Raw genomic sequence first — 24,373 nt, 5'->3', positions numbered from 1 at the left:
CACAGATAAAGAAGAAACCCATTTCTCCTTATTCAATTTAGGCCAAGGAGTTGCTTTCTTTTAAGCTTCCTCCCTCAGCCAAAGCTTCTTGCCTGCTCTCCCTTTACACTGCATGTGGCAGAAGACAGGGCATTGCATGAGCAGTTAGGAGATCTGAATTCTCTTAGATCCATCCCTTAACGCCTCCATGCCTCAGTTTCCCCATCTGTAAAGCTTGGGCTAATACCTGCCTAGCCCACAATGCAGGTGGTTAGTGTTTTTAAAGCACTTGGAAGATACTCAGAGTAGGAACAAGCATGACAGCCCTTACCAAGAATTATTTCTAATTCATGGAGAATGGTCAGAGCAATAGAAATACAAAAGTTAAGTTACCCTTTGCAAAATTTGATTTTATGTACCCACTGATTAGGGTAGCTGATCCTGTTCTGGTTCATTTAAACAGAATATAGTACTGTGCAGAAAGTCCTTGTGAAGCAGGGTGAGGGGAAAGAAGAGAGGAAGTGGTCTGGAGATAGCTAGCTAACTCACCACTCCCCAATTCTAACTGAACAATGCCAGTGAGGGCAATGCAAAGCAAACATTCTCTTTTCAGAAAGATTTACACCAAGGCTGGTTTAGCAACACCAAGAGCAGGCCTTCATCCTTCAATGCAAGCCCTACTGACTGTGTTCAAGCTGAGTGCTAGAACCAGAAGACAGCTGCTTTTGATTTACAAGTGACTAGGATATGAGGTAGTAAGACTTAGGTCTGGTCTACATCTGAAAGCATAGGTGTACATTGCTTAGGGGGTTAAGCATAGTTAAGCCATCCTAAACCCTGGTGTAGACAAGATAGGGTGACAGCAGAAATCTTCTGGCAGCCTACCTACAGTGAGTGCCTTGAGGGGGTGGATTTACTGCAGCCATCCGACTCCCCATTGTGGAAAGGCCCTTCTGTAAAGAAGGTGCGACATGGCAGCTGCGGGATCTGGCCTGCGCCTGCCAGCTAGCAATGTAATGGCAAGGCAGAGCCTGTGTGACATTAACAGGGCTCAGAGGCTCTGCACCAGGAAAGATGGGTCAGAAGAAATGCTGTTTGAATTGATACAATCTGACACCCTGCAGATACTCCAGCCAGCAGGGACTCATTAGCAAGCAGCCAAGGGGGACAAGGGAGTTATTCCAAGAGGCTTCAGATGCCCTGAGCACCCAGCAGGGAGCATAAACAGCAGCAGGAAAGGTGCTCAGGGCAGCTGGAGGTAGCACAGGGCTGACAGGTGTTCTCTCCATCACTGTCCCCCTTTGGCTGCAGGAAAGCCATTCCTTCTGCAACATTTAGTGTTTTAAACGAAAGCCCAGCAGTTCAGGTGCTTCTGCTGACAATTGTTCCAGCTCAAGCCAGCCTGGCTTAGACCCCAGAGTAACAGCCCGTAAACCAGGCAGAAGGAAGACTGGAATATTTAGTCTTTCCTACCCCCATGGCTAGTCTGTCTTTAGTTGGTTACTAAAGTGGAGCAGGGGAAATGCCGGTTAAGAAGCCAGCAGTCCGCAGATCTTTGTACACTTTGGGGTGGAAATGGCAGACACTCAAGCTATCTTTCATATGCATGCACTGCAGCTGCAAATGGTGCATCTGATGGGGGGGCAGGGGGGGAGGGAAATCTAGACCAAATTCTCACTGAAGAGAATGTCAATCCACCATCCCTCCCTAGGAAAGAGAGAAACCAGCTCCTCAAAAAAATCAATTTTATTGTATAAAATTATACATACAAAACACGTGAAGTACTGAACATTATATGATACAATGGAACAAAGGCAGAGACAACATGTGAAAGGTGATTTATCTTACTGTAGTGTTTGATTTGGAATATACAGCATGAAGGCAGGAAAGAAGAGACACTGGATGCTTAGGAAGCCAGGATATTAATAATGCTGGTACTACAGATCAGATCAAAAGCCAAATTCCCCCTTGAAGCTCATGGGGGATAGAGATTTCAAGACAACTTGTGATTAGAAGGCGGGGAGCGGGAGTAGGGACACAGGAAAGACACTCACAGACACTTGTTGCTATTTATAATAAAGCTATACTGGGTCCTGCCCAGGAAACCCTCTTCTCTAACCCCAGTAGAAAAAGGCATGAGGCAACATCCCATAGCTCTGCATCAGTTCTTGGAGTGTCTGCAAATGAGATGCCAGAGCTCTAGCTAGGTCACAGTATTAGACAGACTGCTAGCTTAGCAGAAACAGGTAAATCCTCTGGTGTGGCTCTACTTATAAAGACAGATTTTATTATATAATTATAAAAAACTGCCTCCACAACGGTCATGAAAGTGAGAGCCTGCCCAGACCTTCCCAAACTTTCCTTACCTTGGTTAAACTAGGGATGTTTAACTCGCCTGGAAGAAGATTCACCATGTGAAAGGATGAGTAGAATTTGACAAGGCTGATATACGCGAACATATCATCCTTTAAACAAAGTACTATGTATGAAGTCTTTATATGCCGCTCCTACTGCAAAGAAATCCCATTAAAGAGAATTAGCCTTTGAGCACAGAAACCATGTAATCCTTATGTTTGTTTCAAAGGGTTGCTTGCAATTTTTTAATGGCACCAAAAAGCATCTGAAACGTACCCCTTATTATTCAGAGTATAACACTGTGCTGATGATTTGAGTAGAGTAAGGGTTTCTGGTTTTAGTGGAGAACCATTAAGGTCTCACATAAGCAAATAAATACATCTTGAAAAGGTCCAAAATTAGCACTGAAATGGGGAGCAGACAGACCCTAAGAAGCTTCCTGTGCTTGCTGGGAGCTGAAGTACCAGACTTCAGAAAGGGAAGAGTGATTATTCAGCTGTCAAAGATGAACACAGCCTATGTCTGGATAAGTGAGGAAATTTCTAATGCGATTTGACTTCTGCAGCACCACCCTGTGTCAGACAGTAAGGTTAACACTAATTCAGGTAAGCCATTTAAAAAAAATAAATCCAAAACAGATGAACTGAAGTCTAGGTCCAGATTCTGCCCTGCACCAAGCAATGTGGGAGGAAGGTGTCCAACTCAGGGAGCATCCCTGGAAGTAACATTTCTGGAGATACACACTTCGGTTCCAATGCTGTGAACACCACCTCTCTCGAGGCCTTAAGCATTTGCAGGATTAGGTTCTTAGACAAGTCAGTGTCACATTACTTACTTTAACTCTACACACAAGTGGAAATGTTAGAAGAAAGTAAAGACTCAATCATTTCCTTTCTCTAGAAACAGCATGAAGTGTCTCAGTAACGGTCCAGAAACCAAGAAACCAACCTGCAAAAAAAAAAACCACCCCAAGAACTAAAAATACCATTTACAAATCAAGTTTATAAATGCATTAAACATTAATACTATCAGGTAAAAAGGCTGCATACAAAAATATATATACACATATAAAACCATCAGACATAGGCTTGTTAGGACTGGACTACAGCACTAGAAGGCCTAAGAATAATGCAGTTTCTTCTTGAGCTCCCTCTTGTGATAACATTGCTTCAATATCCACATTCTACTAGTTGAAACATCCTCTGCAAGAGGCTTCTTTCGAAAGATGGAGCGGGGTTGAGAGGTGGCAGACTCCTGCTCTCGGAGTGGGACCTCAGAGACTAGTCTCAGTTAGTGAGACACCAAGAGCCAACATGAGAAGAGATCCACAAAGATCCCAAAGCGGCAGAATACATTTTTTTTAAAAGACAGCCTTCGACTGAAGATCCCACAAGAGATCCTATCAGCTCTTCTGGATTATACACTGAAAAGGCTTTCACGGGTTATGAGGAAGATTATTTTGTGCACCAGCAAATCATTGCTTTGTTAGACTGCATTGGCTAGGAGACTTGTGCTCTAGCTGGCTGTTTAACTTGAACTACACTAGTGAATCGAGGATATGAAATACTGTACAAAGTGCTCAACTGTTACCCCTCTTCCCTCCCCACCACCTGAGGCCTCCTGCCTCTTCAATGCTGACTAGAGGAAAAGGCTCATAAGCCAAGAGATAGTGATTGACATTTTGTGTGAATTACAAGCAAATCTATTGCATTGCACACTACATGTTGCAAATCAAATAGTATAGAAAATGTACCACGTGGATGTTTTAAAAAACATCCTACTTTGTAAAGGAAGACTCTAAAATGACAAAGGCCTTGGATGACTGGCCTATGATCAAGCTTAAAACTGGTACCATTACAGTGTGGGCGTAGCTAACAGATACTTTCTGTACCATGGCTTCCAGCTCCATCAATCCCTGTGTCATTTATGTCACCACAAAAATAGATTCAGACTTTGCTAGTAATGGCCCAATACTGTAACTTTTCCTTTACAAAACTGATCAGACACTAGCAAGCCCCCACAAAGCAGGATGTGAGATTAAAGAGTTCCACATCCTTTCAAATAAATGCCTTGCACAGCAGGCTTACAAAATCTACAAGTCACTAGATAAAAGGTAAAAAGGTTTGGTAGTTATGATCTGAGAGATCAGACCAAAGAGTTATTGCCATGAACAGGAAACACTACAGAGTAGGACTTCCTACTGGGAATATTACAAACTACGATTTTGTTTTTGTGCATTAATATTCAGTTTTAACTCAGCAGAATCAAATGGATCTGGATCTTTGATCAAAGTGCAAGTTTGGGCTAAGGCCCCACAGCAAAATATGAAACATGGGCTCCCTAATGCCCATTAGATTTGTCACAGAGATGCACAAAGATCAGAAATCCAGGGACTTGGATGGTCTGGGCTGGAATGACTTTCCATTTTTCCCTGGTGCAAGCAATGAAATGTTTTCAGTTTGTGACCAGAGCAATTAATCCCTGGCTTGCATTGCAGTGGCATTTATGTGCACAGGAGAATTTATCAGACTGGAATCATTTGAGGGCTGATAAGAAGAGGTGCCCAAGGTGTTAACAACCCCTTCCTTCCCCCTGTCCCCTCCAACAACTGTGTAGAAGCGAACGATCAGATAGTTGTATGGTTGTGCTTTGACTACATCTTCGGTAAATATGGCCTGATAAAAACAGTGCTTGCAGCTGCCCCATCTCCACAAAGCTGCAGTTTTTCTGTCCATGACACAGACATACACAAACTATTTCTGAACATGAGGTTTCTACTTGGGCAGATTGGATAAACCCCCGTAGATTTCTTTCAACCCTCTTAGGGCAGTTAGGTAACTAAGAAACAGTTCACAACTGAGTGCCTAGCCTGTTAGGAAAGCTCAATGTCAATCACTGGGACAAGCAGACCCTAGAGAGGAGTTGGGAATGCAGTTTTTGTCTCTTGATTGGGTTTCCCTTTTGTGCTGCTGTTCTGAAGCCAGCAATTCCCCCACCCCCTGCCATAAATCTGAACAATATAAACATCTGGGTATTTGAAAGGATGATTTTAAGCTACTTGCACTACAGGGCTAATATTTATACTAAGTGCAGGGCTCTATCAGTTTAAAAAAAATAGTGCATATATAGATTTACATTTCAGGAATCTTTTGTTCAAGCAACATTATAACAAACAGAGCAGTTCCAAAGTGGAGATTAAATGCAGCCCTTTGCAGCCTACTGTTATCTATTTTGCATGGGTAATCTAAACATTTTAGGGAGTAAAACCATGTAGGGAGACTGTTCTTAGCAACCTGAAGAGAGATCTGACCTATATTATAAACTAGTTAGTGTGCTATAGACTAGGTGCAGCCCTGTTTATAATTTGGTTCAGATCTCTCTATGCTGGCCAAAAGAAAGACAGTGTAGTTGAGACTGAACCATAGGGTTTGGATCCAGATCTGACCTTCCACTGCTGGGGACCAGCTGGATCCAGGTTCTGCTTCAAGAAGTTAATACAGTTCTGGTTAACAAGGTAGTAAACACAGGGCCTTTGGTGATATGCCTGGAACAGTTCCCCCAGTGTTTCTGTTAGCCAGTTCTAAATATCTGGCAAGCTGTTTATTTAGGTCTTCCTGAAAAAGGTTTAGTTCAACATCCTGTTCAAAAGCAACCCAGAGCCAGGTTGCTAGCATGGAGACAAACAGCATGACACCAGACAGCGGTAGGATAGCCTCAGAACTCTGGCGTCCCCAGCCAACCGAGATGAGACTAACTTATGAAGATGCTTGACTTCTAGGAAAGTGTACTGTCCACTTCATAGCACCACCTACTAATCAGCCCATGGAACGTCATTCCAAGCTTATCCACCCACGCAGGCTAGGGTCATGTCCCATAAAAGTTCAAAGGGGATTCAAGAGGGGGACTACAGAGCTCTTACAGCTCGGAGCTCTCTCTAGTACAGATTTAATTAAAAAGCTGAGCCCAATTCCTTAATACCAAAGCCAATCCCTTAACCACCACCAGCGTCTTCTAATTTGGTATTAAGGAAGCAGTTTGAACATACGTCACCAGCTGACTCTTTCTGTACAAGAGAGAAAAGACCAAAGCAAAAAACAGATACAAACACCCCATCCCGTAACACTTTGTGGAGTTTTAAATCTGATCTCAGATGCAGACGGCACTCTTGAAGACTGACCCCACATTTCTATAATGGCGCAAATCAAAATCCCAGATCCGAAACTCCATGCATGTGCTTTGAGGTGTTCTCCACTGGAGCATGAATTCTAGCACAAAGAGCAGAACATATTGCTAGATGCTGTGCTTTTCAAAAGGCAGAGGGGTTTGACCAGAAGCAGGAGAAAAGGCAGTTCTGCGTAACATGCCTTCTGGATCTCTTCAAATCCAGATCTCCCTGGGGAATTGCTACATTTCCATTGAATACGGTCATCTGTACGGTACCTGGGTCGGACGGAGGTCTTAACACTGAAAGGCTGCATTTTTTTTTTTAAATGCACTTTTAAAGAGAAGGAATTCTTTAGCAGATAGAAAGCTGAAAAGTAATCGAAAGGCTAGTACTAAGTGTAAAAATTTGTACAGAAACTTTTAAAAACATCTTCTTAAAAAAATGTGCAAATGGGCCACGACTCTGGAAAAAGAGGCAGCTATATGCCCTAAGTGATACGGTACAGATCCCTTCAATGTGGAATTGTTAGTATGCATGGGGAAGCTGGACAGTTTGCGTGCAGAGTCTAGCAGTTGGAGGAGTGCATGCTCCCCAGCTGGCCAGCTGCCAGCATCAGGATGTCTTTCTTCTCCTTGTGGAAACGCAGCTCTTTCCCAGCCAGTCGGGCTTCATCCAGCTCCCTCTCTGTCGAGGACAGCTCTCTGGAAAGGGCTCCTGGGGTGTTCTGCTCCCTGTTCACCCAGTCCATGGCCATCTGGTTCCTTATGTCATCATCCAGAGCACGGTGCGAATAGTGAGCCAGCACCTCCTAGGGGGAAGAAATATGACGGGAGCTTATGAATGGCGAGTCACTAAGAACACGCGCATTGGTTAGTAGCATCTGGCTCAGCTGCACACAACAGCATGATGGGAAATGAATGACGGGTCTGGATGAGCACCGAAGCAAAAAGGTCCAAGAATCCCTTAGGCACCTCCAGTGCTGTTGCCAAAGCAGCACTCAACCACTGCCCAGGCCGGCCTTACCTGTCGTGAGCATTGCCTCTCTCGCATGGCTTTGAGGCTGCCATTCCAATGCAACAGCTGGAAGACGGTCATCAGCTCCTGCAAGGGGAAATGGCAGTCAACTTCGAAGGGCAAGAGTGTCAACAGAAGGACGGCAATCAGCTTCGAAGGGCAAGAGTGTCAACAGAAGGACGGCAATGAATGTACACAGGCAAAAGGCTTCTCTCGCATACAGCTGAAAGCCAGCTTTCTGTAACATAGAGCCCTCAGGAGGCAGTGTTCCCTTGTGGGGAGGGCACTGGACTGGGACACAGGATATCTACTGAAACCTTGGGCAAGTCATTTCACCTCCTGGTGCCTCAGTTTCCCCCTCTGTAAAATAAGGATAATGATACTGACCTCCTCTGTAAAGTGCTTAGAGATCAGCAGCTAAGAAGTGCTAGGGCTACAGCTGGTAAGAGGTATGGACTATTATTAGAAGACAGACCAAGGTGGGGAAGATACATAGGAGTGAATTACTCCTTCCTTCCACTTACATTTTTGCTCATCTAGTTACTAAGCCCACAGCAGGGAGGGCTTAGTGGTTAGAGGAGAGGACAGGGAGCCAGGATTCCAGGGTTATATTTCCAGCTCACCATGTGGTATTTACAGACTGGTTCTATTCTCTTATCTGCAACCTTGAGCAAGTGGCTTCATCTTTCTAGATCTTTTCCCTCATCCATAAGTTAATCACCTCACAGGGAACTGAAGCTTCAGGAAAAGTTTGTGAAGTGCTTTGAGCTCCTTGAGCGAAACAGGCTAGAAGCCATTACCGTTACTTAGATTATAAGCTTCACAGGGCAGGGACTGTGTTATGGGTTTGTAGAGCACCTACCACTTGGACTCTAGACTCTGATAGGACCCTTCAGCACTACGGCAATATAAATAAATTAGTGATCACAGCTGGCTTACTTAAAGTTGAGGCCATGCTGATAAAGTCCTACAGTACAGAGAGATGAAAAGGGCCATTCATAGAACAACTATTTAAAAAGGACATATGTTATTGTACGGGATATCAGCCAAGGGCAATGCCCATGCCTTGCATAGCTAGACAGAAGACCACTCCCAATGATGGGATGGGAAAGATCCTTCAGACTGCTGATCCTTTGGGATACCTCTTGTGCCGTAACATCCGTTGTTTGTGCTTCTCTATGCCGGTTTTCATCCCCGGAGCTATTGCACCAGACGCTGGTTGGTGATAGAGCAGATCTCGGTTGTAATGGAAACCGGGCAAACGTTTCTCTGATGGCCACACAAACCTCATTCCATAAACTCCCACAGAAAAAACAGACTTCCCACAGACAATGCAACCAGAGGAATATACAGGATGTGGCGTCAGTTTCTGTAAACAGGGCTATTAATATAAACACTTCTAACCTCCGCCTACGGAATGTTACCATTGAAGGGAGAGCAGCAGGGCAAAAAGTCAGTGTCAAGAAAGTTTGCCTACAGCAGAGAGTTCCAAATAAAAAACTAAGTTACGAGCTTAAGGCGCCTGCCTACATGCATGAAGCAGCCAAGCTCCTCTGAGCATCTGGCAACTGAAAGTAGGGTCTATTTCTCCCCTTCTGAGAATCAAATTCCTGAATCTGGACAAATCAGCTACTAGTGGGGAGTGGGCAAAGTCCTTGTTTCAAGTTTCCGGTGACAGTAATATCTGTACTTCCATAAAGGGCCTTCCCCCCAAGGATCTCAAAGCACTTGAAAAACAATGAAACCTCGGAATACCCGAGAAGCAGATGCCCCATCAAACAGAGAAGGGTACATGTGGAAGCAAGTCAGATGCGGAATTGGGAACAGAGTCTGAATTCTGTGTGCCCGATGCTCTAGCCATTAGACAAGCCTCCCTCCCAGTGGCAGGGAATAAAACCCTGGCTCCCAAAGCACCGTCTAATCAGCTGTCACTCCGAACTGCAGTGTAAAGGTCTAACTATGAGGTGAGGGGATGTCTGCACTGGAGCTGGAGATGTAATTCCCAGCTCAGGCGATGTACGTTATACTAGCTCCGACTGAGCTAGCACATAGCAGCGTAGCCACGCCAGTGGGACAAGCTACAGTCCCGACAGAGACCCTAGGCATGTACTCGGGCAGCTAGCCTGACCAACCAGTGCCACTGTGGCTACACAGCTATGCTTAGCATGTTGAGTCAATCGCAGCTAGCATGCACACACATCTACCGGAGCTGGAGATTCCACCTGCCAGTGCAGATGTACCTAAGGTAACCAACTAAGATGATCTCAATGATTTCAAGACTTCAGAATGCCTAGTTCTATACGCTTATAGTGCCTGTCATCCAAATACCTTCAGATGCTTTAAAATGGGAATAGCTAGCCCACTTACTTTCACAGAGAGGGGAAAATGATAACAGGTGAAATGACTTGCCCAAGGTCACACAGCAAATCAGTGGAAGAGCTGGGAATAGAACCCAGAACTCCTAGTCCTCAAACCACTAGACCATGTTGCTTCTTGCATTACCCACATATTCCAGTACTGAAGGCACTAGATCACATGATGCATGCACAACCCCTTCCATAATACTGGTCTATGCGAGCATCTCAAGAGATGTTTTAATCAGAGGGGAGCCCAAAACAGAACCCTGCATAATCCAAATATCCTTGAACTTTCGAAGGCTTGAAAAATCCTGGTCTGGATTCTGTGGCTGGAGCTCTTATCTAGCAGTAAGCGTATAGCAATACAAAAAACATAGCAGCACGTGCCTTCTGAATGCACAGACCTAGTACATTCTGTAGCACTGAATGATGTAACTAGAAGATTTTTTTTAAAAACCCACTTTAATCAAGACTGGAGTGGGGAATCAAGTTATGGATAGTACCTGAAACTCTAACATTGATTTTCCCTTGTTGGATTCCAGCATAAAACGGAAAGCACCAATTCCAGTGTTCGGGTTATCGGCTTCTTCTCTATTACCCTGCAACAAAGAGTAATATTAAAGAATTACAACCTCTAAACAGAAAAGGGCAACCACCCAGCTTGGCATGCTGCTAAGCGGTGTTCCCACATGGCTCTGCTGCTATTAGTCAAGAGACATTTTCAGGCTCCACAGACTGTTTGTTTGTACTCTGATGAGGCAAACTTTAACCACCTTGAATGTTTCACAGATTCTACAAACATGGAAGAGATTTTGAATTCCTCCAACTTCCACTAAACAGTGTGCTCTTGCGAGGAAATGTCCCAAGACAGAAGCTATCAGGACAAGACAAAAGCCGATGACTTGTCTCCATCTTGGAGAAACATTATGATACTTTACAGCAGCCATATCTAGACGACAAGTGCTCAGAGGTGCTTTGGAATTAACTGGATTCAGGTGGACACAACATGAAACCTGAGATTTGAGCAGGGAATCAAGGAATATCCAGAAAATCTAATATCTGTGACCTGATGCTCTGGGCAGATTTCCTCATGCATACTTCCACAGACTTCTGTCTAGTGTGTGAACTATGATGGCTTATATTTTCATGAATCATAGAAATGTAGGGGTGGAAGAGAACTCAAAAGGCCATTTAGTCCATGCCCTTGTGCTGAGGCAGGATTAAGTAGATCTAGACCATCCCTTCTCCAACCTGTTCTCAAAAGCCTCCAATTTTATCTAGTGTGAGGAACCAGTGACCATTTCAACGTCTTTTGGACCACCAGGATCATCACTGAAGTCCGGCAATACCAGCTTTCCAAGAAATTCACGGCAGTATTTTCCTAGCTTCAGTAGTTGATAAGGTATCAGAGGTCACACACTTGCATGCCTGTTGTATCTTGTACTTGTTGACTAGCATATTAGCCAGCCCCCTACAGGATCTCTGCAAATTTTGACCTGGATTTCAATGCAAACTGTTTCATGCTCTTGGCACAAGACAGGGGGCTGAATTTGACTCCCAAGTCCCTTCCAGTCCTACATTTATATGATCAGATGCTATCTTTCAATAACATTTAGGATTGTAAGATTGTTTCAAGGTTCACACAGTAGTTTGGGTTCCATTAGGTGCTGTCTGAATGCACAGTAAAAACTCATTCTGACAAAGTATGATTTTGGCACTAGGAAGTTTAACATGCCTACCACCAAGTATTTAAACAGGTACAGCTTTGTAATGCACCTGGCTCAAATAATGAGGCTGCACACAATAACAGGCTGATCAGAGAAGCTCCACACCCCAAGAGTTCATCAGGCTTGAACACTGTAGGCTCAGTAACGGAAAGGAGCTGATCTTGTTCCAGGCCCGGTGGGCACCAGGAAGTCAGACACCTTTTTTGAAACAGCAAGGTGCGATTAACTATTACATTTTGAAGGAGGCAGTGCCTTGTAAAGTCCTATCAATATTCCCCCCCCCCCCCCCCCGATGCACTTAGAGAAACGTTTTTGATGCTTTCTGGCCTAGTTAGTCTTGTTTTTTCAGAGACTACCCCTATAAAAGTACACAGGATCCCAGATAGGTGGAAACATTACATTGATTAGAACATCTATGGCAGAGAAGTCACCATGTAATAAAATGCTCCTGGTTTTTAAATCACATACTCCATTTTTGTGTCATCAAGCCCTATTACCATGAATTATAGGGGAAGATTTTCAAAAGCTCTAAGGGATTTAGAGCACCAATTCCCTTGAAAGTCAATGGAGTTGGTGCCTTGTTCCCTTAGGATCCTTTGACAATCTCATCCTGCAGGCATTCCAAGTAATACCACATGGAACCACTATACTCCAGCAAGTTGTTATACCTATATCTTCTGCAAGAAAAAAATGAGACTATCTAGCCAACCTTTCTTGGGTTACTGGTAGTACCAGACATGGGCAGGCATTGAAGCAAGCCAGTCTTTCATTTTAGCTCACATAAAAGCAGTTCTATATAAGAGAGACATTTTTATATTTAAAAGAAACTTGGCCGGAATTGTAGGAAAAGATGTGAAGTGCTTCTCCTGGAAGTGGAAGAAGTTTGGAGTTAACAGGTCCTCAACAGTGGGCATGCTGAAAACATTAAGGGCTAAATGCTGCTCTCCGATATGCCAGTCCAAAGTAAGTCTGCTGATCTAACTGGGTGCAGATTTGACCCCAAGTGCAGGGCTGAGAGGATAGATGGAGAAGGGATTTTGAATCCAGTTTGAGAGAAAACAAGAATTAGAGTAAGAGTTTATTTTTATTTTTAGTATTTCTATATCATTCCAAGAATCACTGGAAAACCTGCCATAAGGGTTTCCAGATGCAAAAGAAATTTCCCTTCCCATAGATTTATGAAACTTTCCAATCAGCCTGTCCCTACCAACTGCAACAGTCAAGACATTCAAAGCCCTTACGTTGAAAGACGCCAAGGCTTCTGAGACACTCTTCTCAATGAACTCATCTGTGATCCTCCGGGAGGGGTGCTCATTAAAGACAGAATTCATTAGTGCAATCTTCGCAGCGCTCCTCCTGGCTTCCGCCTTGGTCGGACAGAACTGGGGACAGACATATAAGTCATCAGAACAGAAAAGCAGAGACGGCTTAGATCAGTTAAGGCCGACACACTCCAAAGTTCTCCCCGCATATATGAAATGGCTGTTAGGTGGCAGTTGTTGTGGAGTGCTGGAAAGCTATTTTCCCCAGACATCCTGAAGTTATTAGGAGTGTGTTTTAAACCACAGCAAGCCCAGCCATACTGAATGCAAAAATTAAACTGGAAACTGAAGTCAGCACATACTATGTGGACATGGAAATACCACCAACTGGATTGCCAACAAAATTAATTATCTTAAAACCCAAACACAGCCATCCTTCTCTAAACACGAGGGCTGCTCTGCAGGATGGGGAGGCAGCTCAGCTGCTGGAATTTGTTTCTTTTGGATGCCTTCCTCAAACCAAGACTAGAGCATAACTCTGCCTTAAGCCACTGCAGTAAAGGAACCTGAAATGCAATCAGGACCCTGTGTGATTTTTGGACTTTAATCTTTCTGGTTAAGAATTTGGATTGGACCTTTTCCTTTGTAACAAAGGAAAGGCAGCGGTTATTGATCATGCCTTATTAGTTTGGCTGCCAAACTTTTCTGAGCATCTTGGGAAGAGACACTGGGTCGAAATCAGAGCTGCAATAGGGACTGCAACTCTATTGAAGTTCGTTGTCTCTAGAATTCACACTGTAACTGTACTCAGCTACTTAACCCTATGACCCTATAAATAAGGCATTTAACTTAAAGCAAATATTGCTAAACAAAAGTTACACTAATACTTGCCAATTGCCTTAGATGCCATGTATGCAACCTCACTATTTGCAGAAACCCTATTAATTCCCTGCAGTGAGTGTAGGGACTATGTAATCCTGGGGTAACGTATCTACAGCAAATCTCAAGCTAAAGACCACTGCACTTACCATGCAGAACTAAGTTGGGTTGGATTTATCCCTCTACTATGGGTCTGGATCCATCTGTGTTTTGGGGCTTCCAGAAAGTCTCCAGCACCCACCCCTCACATCGAGGAATTTTGATTCCATTAAGAATGGGGATTTGAGGGAATTGATAGACTCCCCCCAGTCAGCTCTATAGAGAATGAGCTGTGTAGCTAGAGCCACTCAAGTCTCTGTAGCCAGGTGGTCCTACCTGGAAGCTGCCAAAGCAGCTCCCCCCAGGCAAGGTGACATAGCAGACATAAGGGGGGCTGTTGGAAGGGACCATCTCATACACCACCAGGGCTCCGTTTTTCAGATCAGCACCACGTGACTGCTTCATCTGCCAGAACTCCTGAAGAGCTTCCACAACGTTCACTGAAGATATAGAAGTCAGGGGAAAAAAAAAAAGTTAAGGACGGATATCAGAGAGAGAAATGGTCTTTTCATACTGCAAAAATCGAGCGCAGGAAACTGAGCCTGAGAAACTGGTTTTACTGCTCACCACTTGTGACTGCTGGTCTACAGAAATGGAGAGTCATTTGCACATTCACACACATTGCGCTGTACCAATACGACAGCAGTGTCCCTCCCCATGGAGCTAACAGTCCAATTCTGAGAATGGTCAACTTCAAGCAGAATTGTAGGTGCTCAGCACCGCTAGACCCAGGTTCTAATCTTGAGACACAACAATCTAAACATACAGTGAGTTAAAAGGCAAGACTTCAGGTAGTGAAATTTTCCTCTCACTCACACCCAGAGAGAGCTGGTGGGGTGGGAGGGTGGGAAGACCGAAAAGCTCTTGGAAGAGTATTTTAAAGAAGGGATCAGAGTTAATGAGGGAAGAAATCAGAAATGTCTTTTTCCTAAAGGCAGTCTGCATTGGGAGTGATGTGTTTGTCCCTTGCTTGGGCCGATCAGCTGGGCTCTCAGTGTCAGGAATCGGACTGGATGTGATTCTTCAGACATTTAAGACCACAAAAGATTCTGTAGTGTTCAAGTGGCACTGTGCGGCAGGTGGCAGGGCTAATGAGAGCCAATAATAACCTGACTGACCTGCCCTGGCACTAAGATGCCCAATAAAAATCACCTGCCTTTAAGTCAGACATTTAATGTCCAGTTTGAGAAGGTCACTGTTTTATGGAGCTGCACAGAAGGCTCATTCAGAGAAGGTGTGGGCTGCCCAAATTAATCCTTACCTAATTCCACTGACATTTGCGTGGGAACATTTAGCTGCTATATCAACTGTCTGCTACCACAGAGCAGAATGGAGAGGCCTCATTTAAAAATCATGACTGTCTCTCTGAATGGGAGGAGGTATAATTGAATGGTGAATCACATACTAAAGCCAGGAATATCATTTTTAGTAGAAGTGTTTTTTTTTTCCATTCATGTCAGGAAACCAGAATCCAAAGCTTTAACCCTGGCTTACTTTGGCAATTATGGTCCTTTCAGGATAAGAGCCAGTCTTTAACAGTCTTCTAGATGTTCCTTAAACAAGTAGAACATTTGCCATACTACATTCAAGCAGATATCCTGTCTGTACCTGAGGACAATACCGCAATGCTTCAGAGAAGGCAAAAATCCCACTATGCACCCAACTAACTGTGCAGGGATGCACATGGCAGAAAGATTGCTCCTGGCCACAAGCTTATCACCACAGAGGTTAGGAAGCATGAGATTCAATTACTCTTATCTTTGTATACGTGCAGGAATTACAAACATTAGTCATCAACATTATCCAGGATTCCCTGCAGCTCTGAATTTCATGTGCTGTGAGGGAAGAAGCATTTCCTTTTATTTGTTCTAAATTTATCTGCCCTTAACATTAGAGCAATTCCTCCTGCCACTGGAGGGATCCCACAGCTTCCATCAAAATCTTAAATTTGAAAGTTCCCTCTAAGCTACTTTCTGCACTAAATAATTCTAGGTTTTTGCGATATATAGTTCTAGGAAAATCCTCTCCTAACCCATCTTCATTACCCTTCTCTGGGCCTTTTCCAACCTCAGTTATCACTTTGAAATGAAGCAATGTACAAAATGAATTAGAGTAACATTTTGCGAACAAAAGAATGCTACTGGAAAGAAGAGTTAGAACACAATATGCCCTTCCATGCGGAATCCTGCTAGAGAGTTATTCCAATTTCTTTTACAGAAAGACAAAACCAGCAAGATGACTCCCCTGCTTACAGAAATCTTCCCATGGGAAAGTGACACGTCGGAAGATCAGTTTGATGACACACAAGAGTAGCACGCTAGGTACTTCAAGCTATCCTGCTAAACATTTTATTAGCCCACACACTGTACTGTAAGTAACACTTTAGGTTTTCATCCGTGCAGTTTTCAGGATAAGAGAACTAGCTTTATCTTATTGCCTCTAAGATTATTAGTTTCATTAGCTCCCTGTAGAATGGAACCAACAAGATAGTTACCACAAGTTTCTCACTAGAACATTTTACCCGCCTGCCTCAGATGCAATGTTTCAGGGAGTTAGTTAATAACGAGCACTTGGCTTGGATCACTTTCAAGGTTGGGGTATGGATTTTTCCTTAAACACACAACACGGGGGTAGTTTTAAACTCGAGATTCACAGGGAAACGTGCACAATCTATGTGGTTCCTGGCCAGCGCTACAGCACACCAGCCTGAGCATGGAATTCAAACATAGGCAAGCAGATTCCCTTTCTATTGACAAGATAAATTGTGCATATAATCCCCCACGGGGAGCCAGAGCCTATATGCCTTATTCAACAAACAGTTTGACACCCCATTTAGCATAGGGCAACTGAATCTTTGCAGCTCTGACCAAATACCAGCAACTTCACAAATGAAAAACTGAAACTAAGCTACATCAAGCAGCATGAAAAGGCTGAAATCACCCCCCCCCCTTGTTATTATGAACATTCAAAACAATAAAAAGTTTGTTAATTTAGTTAAGACAAGGAACTGGATGCCAAGCGCTTAAGTGGAGGTAACAAGGAGACACTGTTTAGCTAGTGCATGGGACTTAAGTTTTCAGTGTGAGACAAGCTCCTTTCTATGTTGCACACTGCTTATTTGTTTTGCAGGGTACTTTGTTAGCAACTGGAGCATTAGGTCTGGCAGCTGAGGAGTATCCAAGAGGTTCTCTCTCAAGGACTGAAATTAATGCTTCCAGCCCAACAGAGAATGGGGTCAATTTAAAAAGAGAGAAGAGAGAGTTAAACAAGAAAAAACTGAAAGAGAAACCCAGCAAGCCTGGTTGCTGTGAATAGGGAAAAAAGACATTAAAAAAAGAATCATATCAGAGCAAATTAGGAGACTTATGGTATTTCTTGAATATGCATAGAGAATATTCCTATCTGTCTTTTCCCTTTCAGCATAGTTACGGCTGAATAGCGCTATAAAGGCCACTCCACCATGCATATTTATCAGGTAATAAGTGCTTAGCCAGTGGAGTGATCTTTCAGTCAGTCAGAGGCAAAGGGCATTTGTTCACAGCTGCATACAGATTCTGCAGGGAGACAACTTCCATCTTGTATTTGTTCTGGGTAGCAAGCGTCAGCTCTTTGCCTGACTAGAGCTCTCAAAATGTATCACTGATTCACTCCCATCCTCCCAAAGAGGCCGTGCTTGAAACGGGTGGATTCCTAGCGTTCAGAGTTCTGCTGCTGACATGTGAATTAACAGTAGAAGTGGGGAGATGGGAAAAATCAGAAGCCACAAGGAAAGAGGGCTGGAGGTTCTGATCCAAAGAGGATGTAAAATAACATCTGTGTTGCAAGCCAGAAGCTCGATGTGTATTTTGGCTGTGACCCTTTGAGAAACAACTGAAGTTGTTGAATACTGAGTTGTCCAATTTTCCATTAAAACATTAAAACTTTTTTGAGCAGGCCCAGCCCTGCTCATAACATCTGATGAGTAGGTTCACCACTGAAAAGTGTAATTAAGATCAGCTTTTTGAAGATTCCTAGTGGCAGCCAGAATACTACAGGAAAAGTAGTCATTTGAGACTCTGCTTGACTGGGAGAAAGGGCCAACTGAATCAAATGGTACATTAATTTACTGTGGAAATGACATGTAGTGATTAGAGCAAGGGAACAAGTTAGGACTTGCTGTAGGACCCTGGAGGGCTGTTTTCAATCTATGCCTCAGTTTCCCTATCTCTAACCAGGGATGTCACCAGGAGGTTGCCAGGTTTATTTTAGTATTTAAAGTGCCCTAACATTCTATTGCACTAGTAGTGATAGAGCACATACATGGCTCTTTACATCCTCAGGACATGTTCCCACACCCAGAAGAATTTATAGTGTAAATGAGAACGTGAAGCAAAGCAGAGCACTTGGGGTTTGAGAAGATACAAGAGTCTTGAAATGAAAAAGGAAGAAGATTGTTGGGATTTGAGAAAGGATCTGAGAGAACAGAGGGGCTGTGAGGCAGATGATGTATCAACTTCCATCTTGCATACAAGACACCAGTATTTAGCCAAAGGAATTTTAACATATTTGAGAACAGCAGACACTGGGTCAACAAGCTCTAACACGGACACCAGCAGCAAAAGGTCCAATCAAAACACTTTTCAGCATTTATGACCGTCGTCCATGGGGGAACGGGAAATGCCAAGCACACATGCACCCCATCCAGATAAAAGCACTGAATCTACAGAACACTGCAGGGAGCAAAAGCGTTTCTCCCTTTTCCAAACTTAACCAGTAGAAAAGCAGCAGTTCCCACTTAGCTTTGCTACTTAAAGCCAGGATACGAAGAGATGTAGCCCAGTCACACATAGATAGAGTGCTTTGGCCATCAGTCACATCAATTGTTTATTGCCTTGGAGCGTAGACCCTGGTCCCTGTATTGTGTACATGATAGCACATCTGACTCGCATATTAAATAAGGAAGAGTAAGTGATTCCACATGGTGCTGAAACGCTTCTGAGCCAGAAGAGCAGCAGTTCCATTGCATTCAAGTCAAATAACGTCTGCCAAGCATTTAGGATGTGTACAACTGCATCTACTGGACCTGCCGTCATAACCGGAACTCGGGAACTCAAAACAGTTGCAGAGCATCTCCAGATGGGTGGGGAGACGGATACTTTCCAACTTTGTGCCAGTAAAGACTGAAGTTTAATCATCTTTACTGCTTCCACGTGTCTTAAGAGGACCAGATGGGATGTGCAGGACACTCAGATCTGAGGCTTCCCTGAAGTGCTCTCATATGAATTGGGAGCATCTGAGGCAATACTTGGAGACCTCAGGATGGGGTGTGGTGTAGTTAACACTTCCAAAGCAGCCCACTCTAGCGCAGACACACAGTCCGAGGAGCTAGTCACTTCTTCCACTCACTGTTGTGGTGAACAGCATCACCTGCAGCTGCAGGTAAGCTGAGCAGGGAGAGGGATCTCATGGAAAATAGTCACTTAGAATGCATGTGTGGGGGTGGGAAGAAAGGAAACCATCGGTATGCCCAGCAAAACACCCTTCATAGCTGCCTGTGGGTGTGAAAGAGCCTTTTGTTGGGCACTAACCAGGGAGTAAAGGTCTCATACACATGCTCAGGACCCAACCAACACACACACACACACACACACAGCTGTCAAACAAAACTTTTCTCCTCTGACAGGGAGATTAGTAACTGGTGTACATTTACGCAGGCAAGTTACAGAAGCACCACGAGTCTGAAACCTACTTATCTTCAAACACAGTAAAGAATTGTTTCAGATCCTACACCTAACACAACACCCCCACACCTCCCACACTCCTGCCCCCCCGCCAGTCTTATATTGACATTTACCTATGTTTTCCGAGCCTAAGTTTTCAAAGACTGGTGATTTCAATTGACCAACCTGACACACATTAAAGGGACTTGATTTTCAGACAGCAGACGGCTCAGCACGGTGTGAAACATAGGCCCTTTTAGGTGTCTCAGATTGGGCACCCAGGCAAACCCCAGATGAAAACGGAGGACCAAGCAGGGGGAAAGTGTGCAACTGACATGATGCGAAGTACTATCAACTACAGGAGGTGAAACAGAATGATCGGCGGTTTGCCACCAGAGCTGTCCCTTACAAGTGACCCCTACGATCAGGGTAACAAGAGAAAGTTTTTTTTTTAAAAGAGAGACACTATAAGAGAAGAGCCGACACATTAGCAATGTCTTCTGGTCACTCCCAATCCCCTGGTTTGCCTCTGCCACATACATCCCTGAGTGTAAGGGGATCCCCAGGAGCCCCCAGGTAGAAGTCAGGATGGAGTAGCAGGTCTCCGTCCTCACCTTTACTATACCCCCCGAGTACAGGGAGTCCCCACTCGGAAAGGACAGCGGAGAGTGGGGGGGGGTCTCCCAGCTCCCCCCCTCTCACTCCAACAGTCACACTGCTTGGGGGGGACCCAGTCCCCACAGACAAGGGGGCCCTGCAGTGTGGGGCAGGGGATCCACTTCCCCGATCCCTATGATGGGACTGGGGATCCCCCAGTGTGTGTGTGGGGGGGGGGGGCGGGAGCGGTCCCAGCCCCCCAGGATTGGGGGAGATCTCAGATGGGGAGTCCCACTCGCCCCAGCTGAGCCCTGAGGCAGGGTCTCCATGGCCGGCGGGTGTGGGGGGGGGGAGGGGGTGTCCCAGCCCCCCCCGCCCGGCGGTAGCGCTACGTGCCAGGGCCCTGCCCGCCCGGGCTGTGCGGTGGGGGGGGGGGGGGTCTCGCACGGCGGGTGCCGGCCCCCGCGGCTCCCCTCACTCACCTCGGCCGTAGCCCTGCGTGTGCTTGGCGAAGCTGCGCACCACCGCCTCCACCGCCTCGCGCAGCACGGCCGGGGGCCCCGCTCCGCCCGGCGAGGCCCCCGGGCCCGGCAGCCCCAGCCCCGGAGGCGCCGCCGGCAGCGGGGGCGGAGCGGGGGGCGGAGGGGCCGAGGCGGCCACCGCGGGGGCCCCGGTCACGCCGGGGCGCAGGGAGCGCAGCGTCCCCACCCCGGGCTGCAGCCGCTGGGCGCGCACCGCCTCCATCATCATCGCCGCCGCCGGTCGGCCTCCGTACCCTGCCCCGACTGAGCCGAGGGGGGGGGGCGCCGCCCCAGGGCTGCCACTCACCAGGCGGGGGTGAGGGGTGGGCGGGCCCTACAGGAGGGAGAAGCCAATCGCAGCGCAGAACCCCCGGGAAGAGGCGGAGGGTTAGAGGCAATTTGCCCAATCACAGAGCCGAGTCCCACAGGAGTGGGCGGGGACTGAAAGTGAGCTGTCCAATCAGAGCTCGTCAGCCCGGGGACGAAAAAGGAGAGAGGGTGGGCGAATCAAAAAAGAGTGTTCCCAAGAGAGGGCGGGGTTTGAAGGCGATATAACCAATCACCGCCCGTATCGCTGCCGATCACTGAGGAGGGAACGAATCAAGAGGCAGATGATCAATTGAGGGGGCGGGGACTTCTCTGGGTGCCCAACCAGCTGCCTGGCTGGATGAAAGTGGGCGGGGAATGAAAAAATCTAGCCAATTAAATTACGCCTCACTGAAAAAAAGATTGACAGAGCCAGGAGAGTTACCCAGAAGTCACCTACTACAGGACAGGCCCAACAAAGAAAGTAACAGAACCCCACTGGCCCTCACCTTCAGCCCCCAACCAGAACCTCTCCCGCGCATCATCAGGGATCTACAACCTATCCTGAGGGACCACCCATCACTCTCACGGACCTTGGGAGACAGGCGGGTCCTTGCCTACAGGCGGCCCCCCCAACCTGAAGCAAATAATCACCAGCAACCACACAACAGAACCGCTAACCCAGGAGCCTGTCCTTGCAACAAAGCCCGTTGCCAACTGTGTCCACATATCTATTCAGGGGACACCATCATAGGGCCTAGTCACATCAGCCACACTATCAGAGGCTCGTTCACCTGCACGTCTACCAATATGATATGTGCCAGCAATGCCCCTCTGCCATGTACGTTGGCCAAACTGGACAGTCTCTACGTAAAAGAATAAATGGACACAAATCAGACATCCGATGAAGTGAGCTGTAGCTCACGAAAGCTCATGCTCAAATAAATTGGTTAGTCTCTAAGGTGCCACAAGTCCTCCTTTTCTTTTTGCGAATACAGACTAACACGGCTGTTACTCTGAAACCTATCAAGAATTATAACATTCATAAACCAGTTGGAGAACACTTAAATCTCTCTGGTCACTCAATTACAGACCTAAAAGTTGCAATTCTTCAACAAAAAAACTTCAAAAAAAGACTCCAACAAGAGACTGCTGAATTGGAATTAATTTGCAAACTGGATACAATTAACTTAGGCTTGACTAGAGACTGGGAGTGGATGTGTCATTCCACAAAGTAAAACTATTTCCCCTTGTTTATCCCCCCACCTCCCACTGTTCCTCAGACATTCTTGTCAACTGCTGGAAATGGCCCACCTTGATTATCACTACAAAAGGTGTCCCCCCAACCCCCGCTGGTAACAGCTCATCTTAAGTGATTACTCTAATTACAGTGTGTATGGTAACACCCATTGTTTCATGTTCCCTATGTATATAAATCTCCCCACTGTATTTTCCACTGAATGCATCCAATGAAGTGAGCTGTAGCTCACGAAAGCTTATGCTCAAATAAATTTGTTAGTTTCGAAGGTGCCACAAGTACTCCTTTTCTTTTTGTGAATACAGACTAACATGGCTGCTATTCTGAAGCCTGAAAAAAAGACGAGGAACATGATAATATTCTAATCACAGCCCAGTTGGTGTTGTCAGGGGGCAGGGACTATGGAATTTAGCCAGTCAGAACCCGCCTATCTCCTGCGAGAGAAGGACAGTCATGTTCCACAGCAATGAATCCTGGGAGTGTGGCCAAGTGCAAGGAAGTCTGGGAGTCTGGCCAAATGCTAAGAATTTTGGGAGTGTGGCCACGGATTCTGGGAAAGTGTGGCACAGGGCAAAGGGTTCAAGGAGCCAGGAGTCCTGGATTCTATTCCAGTCTTTGGTTGTGGAGGGGGGATGATTAGGATGGTCCCCATCACATCATGGCAGGGAGCACTCATTGGATCTTCCCTTCTTCCCACTCACCCTCTCTCGCTATCTGCCATCTCATCTGCCCCCCTTAATTTAGACCCACCTATGATCAATCCCCAGCAAATGACTCCTTTCTCATTCACAAGCATCCAAACCCTCCCGAGCCATGGGTCCCCTAAGGCCAGGGCTGAGTGGGAATGAAGTATCACTAGATGTTATTAATGTAATTATTATTACAGATAAACTTGTAACTGGGTTTTGCTGAATCAGCAGGGGGGCCCTGTTCCCTGCCTCACTCTCTCTCTCTTTTTTTCTTTCTGTTAATGCCGTTTAAAATATGTCATCCACAGGACAAGCTAACAGAAGTGTCGTCAACGATAGAGTCCTCAGGTATGTGACAGAAGTAGTGATGATATGTTAAGCATGTGCTAGGATAAGGTTTGTATTTGTGTAATGCCAACAGACCCTGGTCGTTGGCAGGCAGGATCGGATCGAACCTGGGACCTCTGGAGCTTAGTGTATGAACCTCTACCGCATGAGCTAAAAGTCAGCTGGCTGTTAGCTGAAGCTGTAGAGCAAACTCATTAATCTCTCTCTCTAAGTTGTCTTGGTGCCACTAGATGGGACAGAGCACCACACACACAGTAGGTGTGTGGGTTACGTTTGCTCTATCAAGTATCTGAACATTTTACAGGAATTTAAGAATCAAATCAAATCTAAATTGTATTTAATCTATCTAAAATGTATCGATCTAGATCTTTACACCATGCCCATCACCTGAGTATCTGAGTACCTGTGTCCATGTCTGTCCTCTCTAATGCTGGGCAAGAGCCTCCCCCTTTACAGCTCCCGCAGTCTGGAACAGCCCCACCCGTATCCTTCTGCTTCATCGATTCTGCTTTCTGATCTCAGCTGAAAATGTCTCTTTTCTCACACCTTTCTGCTGTTATTTATTTAATTCTGTGAAGCGTCCTGGGATACCATTTATATGAAAGACACTGTAGAAAATACAGTGATTTTTATTGAAGTGTATTATTAGGGGCCTTTGGAGTCGCAGAGAGATAGGGTCTGGAACAAATAGACTTTATTCAGGGCTTGTAATTAGATATAGTACAGTGGAGTGAGCAGAAAGAATTAAGAATTGTTGTCCCTCTGCACTATGCTCTGGATATCCCTTTTGTTCGGCAGGAGTTGACAGTTGAAGCAAGCGAGGGCACCCACTGGCTCTCCTGTGTTCTCACCACTGTGAATGGTTACTCAGCACATTTTTAAATCCGAGCCCCTCAGCAGCAGCATGAAAGTGACAGAAAGAGGCTTTGTGTGAAGGGGCAGAAGACAGTCAGTAGAGTGGCACACAGATTTTATTATGGTTGGCTTTACATGACGACTGAAGACAGGTGGCAACTGGACAGACAGTCCTGAAAACATACTCCTTTTGGTAGGGAACATTGTGTAGGGGTTAAAGCAAAGGGCCTGTGAATCGGGGTTCCTATTCCCAGTTTGAGGGG

The 24,373-nt window shown here is 45.5% G+C and overlaps 1 protein-coding gene across 1 annotated transcript; it reads right to left on the bottom strand.

Annotated features, from left to right (window-relative positions):
* Positions 1 to 1,707: 1,707 nt before the first annotated feature.
* Positions 1,708 to 20,942, bottom strand: LIX1L (limb and CNS expressed 1 like). The gene is made up of 6 exons (XM_073322508.2): positions 20,616 to 20,942; positions 14,114 to 14,277; positions 12,839 to 12,979; positions 10,374 to 10,469; positions 7,523 to 7,600; positions 1,708 to 7,307 (listed from the first exon to the last, which is right to left on the bottom strand). Exons 1-6 carry the CDS (start codon positions 20,881 to 20,883, stop codon positions 7,065 to 7,067), a joined length of 990 nt encoding a protein of 329 aa, XP_073178609.1. The 5' UTR covers positions 20,884 to 20,942; the 3' UTR covers positions 1,708 to 7,064.
* Positions 20,943 to 24,373: the final 3,431 nt, after the last annotated feature.

The sequence above is a fragment of the Lepidochelys kempii genome, chromosome 24 (genome assembly GCF_965140285.1).
Source record: "Lepidochelys kempii isolate rLepKem1 chromosome 24, rLepKem1.hap1, whole genome shotgun sequence".
Lineage (NCBI taxonomy): Eukaryota > Metazoa > Chordata > Testudines > Cheloniidae > Lepidochelys > Lepidochelys kempii.
Note: the sequence above shows the minus strand (reverse complement) of the source record. Positions and strands in the feature narration are given on the sequence as shown.

What these genes read in the sequence shown, in the direction of transcription:
- LIX1L (XM_073322508.2), bottom strand. Translation starts at nt 20,883, where the DNA reads ATGATGATGGAGGCGGTGCGCGCCCAGCGGCTGCAGCCCGGGGTGGGG. An exon ending in GCTGCTTTGGCAGCTTCCAG is followed by an intron (nt 12,980 to 14,113) that starts GTAGGACCACCT and finishes GTCTGTCCCCAG; the next exon opens with TTCTGTCCGACCAAGGCGGA. An exon ending in AGAGGCAATGCTCACGACAG is followed by an intron (nt 7,308 to 7,522) that starts GTAAGGCCGGCC and finishes TCTTCCCCCTAG; the next exon opens with GAGGTGCTGGCTCACTATTC.